The 12,182-nt window shown below is 39.7% G+C and overlaps 1 protein-coding gene across 4 annotated transcripts in view; it reads left to right on the forward strand.

The window, feature by feature from the left end:
- The window catches only part of GADL1 (glutamate decarboxylase like 1), an 83,433-nt gene extending 71,637 nt beyond the window's left edge, over window positions 1–11,796 (forward strand). For all 4 annotated transcript variants that reach the window (XM_010398906.4, XM_019285883.3, XM_010398907.4 and 1 more), the window contains one exon: window positions 9,048–11,796. In XM_010398906.4, the coding sequence (XP_010397208.1) occupies window positions 9,048–9,221 (174 nt within the window). In that variant the 3' untranslated portion in view covers window positions 9,222–11,796. The remainder of the gene's footprint in view (window positions 1–9,047) is intronic.
- The last annotated feature ends 386 nt before the right edge of the window (window positions 11,797–12,182 follow it).

Genomic DNA, 12,182 nt, shown 5'->3' on the forward strand with positions numbered 1-12,182 from the left:
CTCGTAGGTGCAAATCATAATTTTCCTTTCATTTTTCACCCTTTCAGACTGCTATAAAATTGCACATTTTGACACCCTAGAGATTCTGCTTTGTTCTTTCAGTTTCCTGGCTGTCCATGCATTAATCACAGAGGTTTGTAACATATGCTGGATTTCAGCTGGGGTTAAAAAAAAAGATAAAACAGCTCACTGGGAATGAGGAGAGGAGCAAGGCTGAGCTGGAGTGAACATTGTCTGGGGGAAAGATGTACGTGGGAAGTGTTGTGTTGACTTTGATAGGGTTCAGTGGCCTTTATTTCATAGCCATATCAAGCTTTACAAAAAAGAGTCTCAGGTAGGAAAATTATTTTGATAACTGACAATTATTTGTCTTGTATTTCACTGTGTGGAGGGGCAAATGGGCTCATTTACTTTGTTAAATTGCATGGTCAAATTAGACAACAGCCTTACTTTTGTGTTAGCATTTTGGGTCATGGTAGACACCATCCCCTCATGCTCCCCAAGATATTGTATGCAGTCTCTGAGAAAGTCACTATGATGACATTAAGGAAAAAAAATCAAGGCACAAAAGTTATCTAGTTTTGTTGAAATACCCATTTTTCTTTAGATCTGGTTAAAGAATATGCATTACTGCTCAGTAATTCTTACTGTAATGGGAATACAGAAGGTGCTGATATCTTATACCAGAAGCTGAATTGTGCAAATAGTAAATAAGATCTTAACAGCTGGGAATCATTCCAACTTTCTGAAGTGACATTCCTTTTTCTACACTAGAAGCATGTCAAGTATTTGAACTTGTGTCACCATGTAATGCAACCGTCTCCTGTTGTAAAGTGTTCCTCCCAGCCCCAGACACTCAGATTGCACTGTGGTTTCTTTATTCCCTCAGTGCTGTAGAGTGGAATCTCAGCCCCATGCGTAGAAATGAAAAAGGATAGGTTTTTTTGTTACTCTTGCTTTCAAGATGACATGCTACCCTTTCGTCCTGGATGGAGAAGGGGAGCTTTGGCAGGGTTGAAAGACTGGAAATCTTAGTCACTAAAATGAGAATTCAATAAAATGGTGCACAGAAGAACCTTGTGTATGCCGTGAAAGCTTTTAAAATAATTGCTTTTATAAAACCTAGAGTTGTAAGTTTCATAAAAGTAGTTGAGAGCAGTGCTCAACTCTCTTAAAGGTCAGAACTCTGGAATCATAGTGTTGTGTGCAAGCCTCTGGCGTTTCCTTGATCCCTGCACTTTCTACATGGCTTGTTAATAAGACCTTGGTAAAGCAACACAGAAATAATAGAAAAATAATAAGAATTCCATGTGAATTGTCTTGAGAAGCCACATATGCTCAGGCAGAATCAGACATGGGACAGTACACCTGGAAAGCTGTGTTGTTCACCAATGTACTTTTTAGCTGTAAGTAAAAACACACACAAACTTGTTCCAAGTGCTGATTCTGTTCTGGGGGCTGTCTGTCCTGGCTCCTCCTTTTCAGAGGCCAATACCATTAGCGTGAAAGCCTTTGTCTGAAGGCTATTTTCTCTTGCATAAGTGACCAGCCTAAAGAAGTCATTTAAGACAATCAAAATCTGAAGCTAGCTCACCATCTCCTATTATTCAGGTAATTTTCAGTGATTTGTGGGGTTGGTTAATGTGTCTTCTGGCAAAAAAGCAGTGGATGGGAAGATGATGTGCAATATATAGTAGTGTGGACCTACTGTGCAGCCCTGAGTGTGACTTGAAGATGCACAGAGAATGTTGGTTCTGGGACAAAAATACAGCAGCATCTTTTCTTGTTTGATATGTTAGTTGCTCTGAAGAATGTGGAAGTGGTTACTGCTATTTTGACAAATGCACTTATTTCTGCTTTTGTTGCCTGGTGTGGCACAAGGGGAACACTGGCGCAATAGTGTAAGGCAATAATTTATTAGTGGTTTAGGGATGTGGGCCCAGAACAAATTCTAGACAAAAGAAAAACATGTTTGGGTTTTACAGAGAGCCTTGGCTACAGGAACAAAGCTGTGATTGGGTGTGCAAATATTTGGTATTTCGATTGTCCGAGTTGGTGTGACAGCTGACAAATGGTCTGAGTTTGTTTTTAATTATCACCAAGAGGGGAAAATCCTGTTTTAAAGCCAGCAACTGATGATGCAGCAAGAGGCAAGGAAAGATATTTAGCAGTGGGGAATATACTTTCTTTGTGTTAAAATACGATGAAAGCACTATTACTTCCAAATATTTATAGTATTTAGCTAGTTTTGTGATTACAGCCAACCAAGGAAAGTGTTTTGTTCATTTGTGTTGCATCCAGTGAAGGATATTAAAATGTCAGCTACTGTTCTTACTTGATACTGACTGCAATAATTGATATCAAGCTTATCTTCTGCAGCCACACTGGGAAATGCAGCAGACATGTGGTGGCAGGTGTTTGTGAGACCTACTTAACAGAGAACTTATTAAATACATGTATCATACCTTGTGGATGCTCTGTACACTTGTATCAGGGCTGATTGCAATAGATAGAATCATACAATCATGAAATCATTTAGGTTGGAAAAGACCTTTTAGGTCATTGAGTCCAACCATTAGCCCAGCACTGCCAAGTCCATCACTAAACTATGTCCTTAAGTACCACATCTACATGGCTTTTAGATACACTCAGGGATAGTGATTGAGCCACTTCCCTGGGCAGACTCCTCCAGTGCTTGACAACTCTTTCAGTGAAGAAATTTTCCCAAATATCCCATCTAAACCTCCTCTGGTGCAACTTGAGGCCATTTTCTCTTGTCCTATTGCTTGTTATTTGGGAGAAGAGACCAACTCTCACCAATGGATGATGTATGAACACATAGACTTCACTGTTCTGAAGGGTTGTATAGGAAAAAAGAAACATATTACCCAAAAGAGATGTAGTAATTTGTCCAAACATCCTCTGGCAGGGTTTGGGACCAGTCCTATTTGTCAAGTTTGTATCCAGTACTTTGAACCACTGTTCTGTCATTTAAGCAAGATAAGAAACCGTATTGTGAAGAACCCCTGAAATTAATAGTCCATTATGCAAAAATTTAGGATTGTGTCCAAATACTTCATTAATTGGGGTTTTATTGACTTTTTTTTTTTTGTGGTAATTGCTGTACAATAGTTGTTTTCTTATGAATATGCATGAAGTCGAACTGGTCACTTCTAGTAGGAAGAATAACTTGCAGACTTTGAACAGCCAATAGTGGTCTTTCAAGTAAAAATCATGACCTTCCAAATGAAAGTTTGCCCCTCCTGGGGGAGACAAAATAGATTTTTGTGGTCAGATGAGAGGGACTGTTCTGTATAAACTTGTCTTCCATTGCAAGGAACAATCGAGACAAGAACACAAAATGTGTTTCTCATATCTGTGAAATCGTGAGAATGTGATCTTTCCATTTTGTCAAAAGGGCAGCTTTTTTGTCTTTTAGCTACGAATCTTCAGCCAGCTTCTCATGTGGTATTCTGTACCTTGGAAAATTTAATCAAGGCTGTATTTGAGGAAGAGAAATAGTTTGAGCTGCTAATATGCTCCTGTTCTTCCAGTGCTGTCTAGCCTGCTTTTATGGATCCCTAGAAAGGTTATTGATTTACTGCGAATGTGGCTTTCTATAGTAAGAGCTGAAGGCTGTTTGCAAACTACCACCTGAAGCAGAGGCTTGAGCAGGAAATTTAGATAATTACATTCTGCTTCCATTGAAGTCCATGGCAATTTGGAAATTAGTATCAGGAGAAGCAGAGTGGGGTTCTGTGACTTGGAGCTGCTGCTGCCAGCAGCTGGAATAACTCTTCAGCTTTATGTTGCAGAGATGCTCAGCCACCTGGGAGCCGTTCCGAAGATTTGGAAAAACGTTTCTGCTAGCAGTTGCCAGTATTAACACTAGTTTTTGTAGGCATTCTGTCTTTGTAGTTCTTGCAGGGTTAGCACATTTAGACTCATCCATACTACTCAAAGCTGTTCACATGAGATGTCCAGACAGGTTTTGCCAGCAGAATGGGCAGTCCCCTGAGTTTTCTCATACTTTCTTTTCTGAGGGACAAAAGTTCTACAGATGTTTTATTTAAGCAGCATCAGCACTTTTGATCCCACATACTTATGGTTGTACAAATAGTGATTTTTTTTTTTTTTTTTGCTTGGCCATTGAATTGAGAAATTGGAAGCAATTCTTGGTTTTAGTTGACCAGAAAGTTTTTTTCAGGCAAGCTAAATGAAGCATTTGCATAGTTTCAATTTCCTCAGTCCTTTTCTACTGGCTTTAATAAAAATGGCTCATTTTCCAATTGAATTTAAGTTTTAATTGAAAACAATGTTTTGAAACAAATACTCAAAATATGTTTGTTTCCAAACTTTAGAAGAAGTTTAGTCTTTTCTGGTTTCTTTATTTTTATGGCTGATGATACCTTAGGCTATTTGTCAAATTCGCATTTTTTTCCCCCCTGAAGCAATATATTTTCATAAACTGATTGCTTAGCAGAATATTTTTACCCAACGTTGTTAGCAATTTTGCAACTCGCTCCTTTTGCCTTAGTGTTTAAATAAAACATAACAGAATGTTGCTTTTAAAGCTTATAGCCTCTAGCCTACAGTTTGGAAAAAATGTTGTGATATGTAACATCAGGTATGACTAGAGAAATCCAGCTGGAGTCTGTGAGAACGAGGGCAGTACAGGTGGCATCCAGGTAACAGAAGTACAGTGTCAGGGGCAGGGAATATCATTTGTGATGGGACAGTTTGAAAATACTGAATTAGGTCTAAAATGAGATCACTTACAGATTAAAAGCGGGTATTAGAGAAAGAAATTATTAATCAAGGTTGACACGGTCTTCCATTATCAGCAAGCTATTGTGCAGTTGTCCAGCCTGAGCTTTCTTGCACTTTCAGCATATCTGTTATTTGCAATTGTCAGAGACAACATTAGCGCAGAAAAGTAAGGGGCTAATTAAAACCAGTAGGTGCTGATTTATTTATTTCAGCAAAAAAGAGCAAGATAGCATATTTGTTGGGAAATTCTACTTTTCTTTAGAGCAACTTATTTGGCTATCCATACCCAGCAGCACCAGTGCAGCTGGGGCTGGGGGCTCAGTGCATTTACCACATATAAACAAAGGAGCCAGATTACTCTGTTCTATTCCTTCACATCACAAGGTATCTGCTATTTTGGAGTAAGTGCACAACTTGAACTCCAAACTGGTGATAGTGGGGTATGTATTTTAGAAGTCAATGAGATTATGTGATTTGAAAAAGTCAAGCACCTGGTTATCTTATTGCGACTTTTCTTATTTGTTTTGTTATTAGAATAAAATTTACAAACCAGTTCTTCCCACAAGTGTCCATACTGTTCACCAATAGGCAGCTAACAGTGGATAAATTCCAAAGTACAGTACTGTGCCATGACTAATGGAGTGAGAACATTACCTGTTTTACAGAGCTGCTTTGGAGGTTTCCCTTTGCACAAGAAAACCATGTGCTAGAAGGCTGCTCTTGGCCTAAGAACAAGGCTTGCATAGCTTGACTAAAGTGAGAATGGATTTGGAGGCTTTGCTATTTGAAAGAAGAAGAAATTGTCTCAAATAGGGGTTTCATCAAGTCCTCTGAAAAGTTTTTTATTGTCCAAACTTAGGAACTAGCTCTTGGAGACACTAGGTGTTGGATTCTCCTGCTGAGAATATGCTCAATCCTTTTTTGAATCATTCTGTAATGCTGGTTGCTGAAGTGTGTTATGCTGTTACAACCTGAGCCTGATGGAAATTCTCAAAGTGTTGGAGAAATTTGGATTAAGTGTCATTGGTGAGTCAATTAGTAGGACACAGTGGTTTAAAGGTATTGGTATGACTGTGCAGAATTACTTTTCTCAAGGATACCTGAGATATGGAAAAGGAGATATGTTGCTCTTCTGATCCCCCTGGTGCACTAGACACTTCAGCTGTAGTGTCTGAGCTGGTCCCAGATACTCATCACACTGCTCTGTGTGTGTATGTGCTGGAAAGGAGCACTGGCATCTTCCATGTAAATATATATGAGGATCAGCTGTGGTCTGGACTCTTGACAGAAACAGCTTAAAGTTTAGGGCTAAAACTTTCTGTTTGTAGTGTGGCTAAGTGCTGGCTGAGAGTGGGAAAAGAGGTTACCCTGTTACTCAGGTAGGTAGAGAAGGAGCTAAACTACTCTGCAATTTTTGGTCTCTTTTAAAAGGCTCTGCTATTAATAGAAAGGGAAGTATGAGCTGTTACAGCTGCTGTGTAGCTCTGCACAGGCAGACTGTGATGAACCCATCAATCCTTAGGAAGAGTTGCCTGGGCTGTGGCTGCACAGTGCAGTGTGGGAAGCTCTGCTGTAGAACGGCCTTGCACACACGGCACCCCCTGCCTGCATTCCTAGGTGGAAGAAGGACCTGTCTGATAGCTTCTATGCTGCTGTAGTGAGCATTTGAAACAATAATCGCCAGGCTGGATTAGCAGGGGAGGCTAGCAGTGGGAAGGAAGAGGTGAAGGGAGCGAAGGAGAAAAGAGACCTTCAAGTTTAGGATATATTACACTTAAAATTTTGAGACTGCTCCACGGATAGGCCACACAAAGAATTAGATTTACAATTTGAACTAAGTTCTGGAGGAAAATAATTGGACTGGTGAAGCAATCTCACTCTCACTAAATTGCTTTCTGAGGAGCCTATCCTGAATGGGGCTGTGCAGCTCTTTCTGATATTTCAGCATCCTCAGGTCTCATTGACTTTGGGGGGAATTAAACACATTGAACTCCTTGCTAGGAAATTAGTTTCTTATAGGTCTAATTTTTCTGCTGCAAAGTGGTAGCTGCCTTTCCCTTCTGTTAGCAGTCATACCCTGTGCCACTCAAGTCCAAGCCTCAGCATGCAGGTATCGTTTAATGGTTCTTTTGTGAGACATGTAGTTAAGCATTTGAACACAGATTCTGTTCCTTACTGTTTTCTGTGGATAGGATCCCTGACAGTTTTGTTACACTGACTGCACCAGTTTAGCAAAAAGAACATGCAAAATATTTGATGGAAAGTCTTTCCAAAATGAATCCTGTCAAAAGCCTAGAAACCAGTTTTGTGTTTTGTTTTGTTTCTTTATGTGGGAAGTGTTGATGAACAGAAGGGATGAACACACTTCAAATTAAGAGGACAGCTTCATTATCATGGAGGATGAATGAGATAATAAATGAGATCATTAAAGTGAAGTTTTTCTACCTTTCCTTTCCACCAGCAAAGAGCTACTGAAATACAGTATATTTACAGTCCTCAGATTACTGAAGCTGTAAATGCTTTTGCTTTCATGGCCTCCATTTGTGCTACTGCACATTTTGGGATGATGGATGATGGAGCACCAGGTGTTGGGATGAAGAGAATCGATAATGTGATACAAAAGATGAAATAACTCTGATGGAACATCAATAAAGGCTAAAAGTTGCCATAGGGATTTGAATCTTAAAGAAGACCCTGAAAAAGTGTATTAAGAAGAATTTGCTTCTCCCCTTGCACTTGTAGTGTCTTTATTTCATGAGCAGAAGTCACCTGGGGGCTCTGTCAAGTACAGAAGTAGAGGAAATTTTTATTTTCTGTATGTACATGGTGCCCAGCACAACAGTTCTGGGACACGATGTCATAATGTCAAGGTAATTTCAGGACACAGCTGGCGTGGGTGCAGTTTGGAATGTTTGGTCCGAAGCAGAGAGGATTTGATTTGATAAGAAATATATTAAATTAAATTTGTTATTAATTTGAATGCTATTCCCACAAGCAAACTAGATTAATGCATTTAGAAGTAGCTACTTGTAGTTTATGTCCATGCTGTTGGAATGTTGTTTTGAGGAAATGGCAGCTGCTCCTCTGCTGCTGCAACCTGTTCTTGGGGCACTAAAGAAACACAGTAAAGCTAGGCTGTTAGTGTTGAGAACCTTATCTGTTTCTATCCAAGCTAAAAAGACTACTGAAATATGCCATGTAAAAATAAAGCTATTAAGGTAAGGTTGGTGTCATAATTTTTCTTTTGCAAATCAGGCAGTAGTATGTGGCACAAAGCTTTAGAGCTGAAATAAATTAATGCAGAAATCAAGGTTAGGTCACATACCTATTTTCTTAGTTCAAAGTCAAACCATCACAAAGGGAAGAGAAGGAACATGCTGTTCTGAAATACCTTGGTGTTATTACTAATATATTAAAATGTGAGACCTTTTAAAAAATACTCCTGTCAAAATACTTAATTCTGCCTTCCAAGGAATAGTCCAGCAATGCATTTAAGCTTATGACCTATTTCATGCATGACAACGCAGAACTATTCACATGCTTTAAGCTGTGCACAGGATTAATTGGCCAAAGTTAACAGCCCTGCTGGGACGAGATCAAATGCTCTGCTCTAAGGACCTGACTCTGCCGATCTCACTCATGGGTTTTTTCTGCAGTAAGACAGCTATGAGATTTCATCCCATGCAACACAAGACTGGTGTAGCCAAAGGCTACTCATGCCTTAAATCTAAGAGATTAAATCTTAAACTCCAGGATCAGGCCTTGTCCTTTAACATTGCATCACACTGACTTTTTTGGCAACTTGAGTTTCACAGGGGTTCAAAGCAGAATGTCCTCTAGGGGCAGATGCTTTGCAGATGTGGTGGAGAAGGGTCATCAAGGGCAAGAAGTCATGCTTAGCCTAGTTATCACAAGGAGACAAACCCGGCTTTTAACCAGCTGCAGCTGATGTTCTTCCTGAGTTCAAACCTTTGATCTAAATCAGGAAGACTAGGGACCTTAACCCAGCTTTTCCCATGTCACAGATGAATGCCTCAATCATCAGGGTTTACATCTTGCTCCAATTCTTTTTAGGAACTACAGAACCCAAGGGTCTCAGTGCTTTAAACCTGCAGGTATGAGCTTGGCTTTCCTTGGGGCAAGCAGTGGGGAAGACAGGCAAGGGGTGCAAAACTCAGACAGTTCAGAAAAACTTTTTAAGTCACAAAATACACTTCCTGCCCAAAGATGCTGTATTCTGAGTGTGACATTAACCTTTTTTTTGTGTCTACTTTCAGGTTGCTCCTATAATTAAGGAGAGGATGATGAAGAAAGGCAGCATGATGCTTGGGTACCAGCCTCACCGGGGCAAAGTCAACTTCTTCCGCCAGGTGGTTATCAGCCCGCAAGTCAGCCGAGAGGACATGGACTTCCTGCTGGATGAAATTGAACTTCTTGCTAAGGACTTGTAGCTGTAGTTCCACAGCATCAGGTGCTGCTCACAGTGATATTTATGGAGAGAGAGTGGCAGCAGCATTCTGGTGCTATTTTGTGAAAGGTAGTAAAAAGCTCGATGTATAATTTGGAAACTGTCATTTTACAGGTTGGTGTTGAGAACTTTGCAGGTAGAACACCCCTTCACAGGAAAGTATTTGCTGATGGGGGCTGGGGGGCAGGCTGCTGCTTCCAGCACCATTGCTGCCATTCTGGAAGTGTTTCCTCAAGAAGGGAGCGCTTTTGAAAATGGTGTCTATGTCCCAGGAAGGGTAGCTATTTACTGTGTGCCTGTGCACCATGTAGCTCAAACTGGTCACTTACGCATGCAGGCAAAATTCCTCTGAAGTTGCTATTAGGAGTGGATTTGTCAGTGAGCCTTAATATGCTAGTTAATTCTCTTATCTGCTCTGTCAATATTTTAGTTTGGTTGGTAATTAACATGATAAGACTGGAAATTGTGAACTTAAGTGAAATGAGTTTCTCAAAGCCCCTAACTAGGTGGATTGCCCAGGTTTTCTGCTGTGAGCACAGGCAGACAGTAGCATGAGGCTCAGTGCAGTCACCACACCGGGAGGTTTGCAGGAAGCTCCTGCACAAAGCCCTGAGTAACCAATATCAACCCTGCTGGGAGTAGGTTGAACCAGATGACCTTTTAAGGTCTCTTCCAACCCACAGGATATTGTGGTTCTATGAAACACAGTGATTGGGTCCAGTCAGTGTTTGCCAGTGGTGCCCACCCACCACCCCTCTAGGAGAGTGGAAAATATTGGAATAACGTTTAGAACTACTTACCTCTTTGTTAACAGGAGTTACCTATAATTTCTAAAATGCTGTTCACCTTCATCTATTTCTAAAGTGTAAAGATTTATTTAGAAGTTTTAGATGCACTTTAAAATTTTAACAGAGGAAAAAAATATATATTTACCTAGAAGAGACATATTTTTTATGCATGGTCACTTTATATTAATAATCTAGCAAATTGCTTATTTGTCATTGTTTGTTTGTATTTTCCTACAGATTTGAGATGACTCATTATGTTACCAGTGTATAATTTGTAATTCCACTCTGAAATTACAATAGTGGTGATCAGAAAAGGTCTTCCTGTGATTTTAGGATATGAACAATTTGAACATTTTTGGTCAATCTTAAGTTACAAAATTAAGTTCTGCACTTTGTGTTAAGAATTAGACTATACTTTTCATCTGTTTTTTATTCTATAAAAATGATCCATTTTGTAAAGATAGAAAATTATTTCTTGTGATGAAGTTGTTGCAGCAAACTAATGGAAATAGCCATGTATTTCACCTTGTAATCAACATCTACTCAGCTTTAATGTTTTGCTGTTTGTTCTTTATTCTGTTGAGGTAGCACTGACCAGTATGAACCTTTCTGCTATAGTGTTTTCTGTCCTCCTGAAAGCTATTTTTAAACACAGTGCTTCCTTGTTTTAATTTCCTACACTGTACTAGGATCCAACATTGAGAGAAATTCCTACTTCCAATCTCCAGGATGATAGTGTGGAAAGCTTAACAAGGTAATGATAACCAAGGAGGTCACACTGTCAGAGCAGTAGCTGAGAGCAAGGGTCACCTGCAGCCCTTGACAGGTGCCTTTACCAGTGTCCTGGAAGTGGATATAGTTGTGCTATCATAGTGATCCACTGGACTTCAAGCAAAACCCATGTTGATAGTAATATGAAAATGAGTATCACAATGTGGCCCCTGGATTTTGCCCTTTAATACCTACAAATCACTCCATCATTTATTGCCTAGTGCTTCTGGCTATACCAGCTATCCTGATCTTGGAAAGCCTTTAAGTAAGTTCAGGGCCCATAAGGTTTATTTTGCCTCCCCGTCACTCTGGGTGGGGTGCAGAGTGCACAAGGAATGCTGCATGGCGGGGATGACTTTGCTGTTGCTTCTTGAGTTAGACAGGACTGTTAGCTCTTCTTCTCTTTTTTTGACCTTGAAGGGAAAGACAGAATACAGTGTCAGGATGTTTTGTTTATGGTCCAGGTTATTGGTGAGTACTTGATCTTTGATTCATGGAAAAGCTAAGCTTTCAACAGCTAAGAATTTGGTCCATGGTGTTTTATGACACCACCACTATCAAAAAAGTGTTACTGTCTTGTTTCTCTTCATGTTCTTAGTGCATTTCTCTGCTTCCACACACTGTGACCCTTGTGGCACATGTCAGACAGGAGTAACACAGTTCCTTTCTGTAGCAGTAGTGGCTATAGTATTTTAAACTGAGAGCAAACTGGAACTTTTTTCATATTTGCAGAAAATAACTCTCTGATCAACATGTGCACTGATTTCTTCAAAGCTACAGGTTAACCTTCCAGTGTGATGTGAATATCTTATTCAATCTCCATATATTTTCCATTGTTTCCGACCCCTTACCACGTCCCAGGTGCACAATACGATGGCTTCATTTTAGGACTAATGTAATTTTCTCATAGTTGCTTATGTATGAGTAGTATGTACAAAATGTCTATTTTGTAGCTGGTGATTTTAATAAAAAGTGAAATAAATGACATCCTTATAAATACAGGCTATGCTTGTCATTTGTCAATCTAAAACTGCATATACAAATATAGAAGGTACCTCTAAGCACTCCAGATAGATAGCACTTCAGCTTTAACATGTGAAACCTAGTTTAACCCTGCTTCAGGATGTGGTTTATCTGTGTGCTGTGCCCATATCACCTTTAATAAGCATTTTGGGTGAAAACATGTCACAATTTATCTTACTTGTGCTTTCAAATGCAAAAGCTAAATTGTCTGAGCAGAAAGGCATTTAATTTTTATTGTTTTTCTGCTATTCTAGCTAGCTGGGATTGGCCTGTGAGCTCCCTCTCCTAGTTACTGGCAATCTCCATCTCTCAGGATGCTAAATCAAGTTCTGGAAATAGTGAGGTGCATAAATCAGTGTAGA

The sequence above is a fragment of the Corvus cornix genome, chromosome 2 (genome assembly GCF_000738735.6).
Source record: "Corvus cornix cornix isolate S_Up_H32 chromosome 2, ASM73873v5, whole genome shotgun sequence".
NCBI lineage: Eukaryota > Metazoa > Chordata > Aves > Passeriformes > Corvidae > Corvus > Corvus cornix.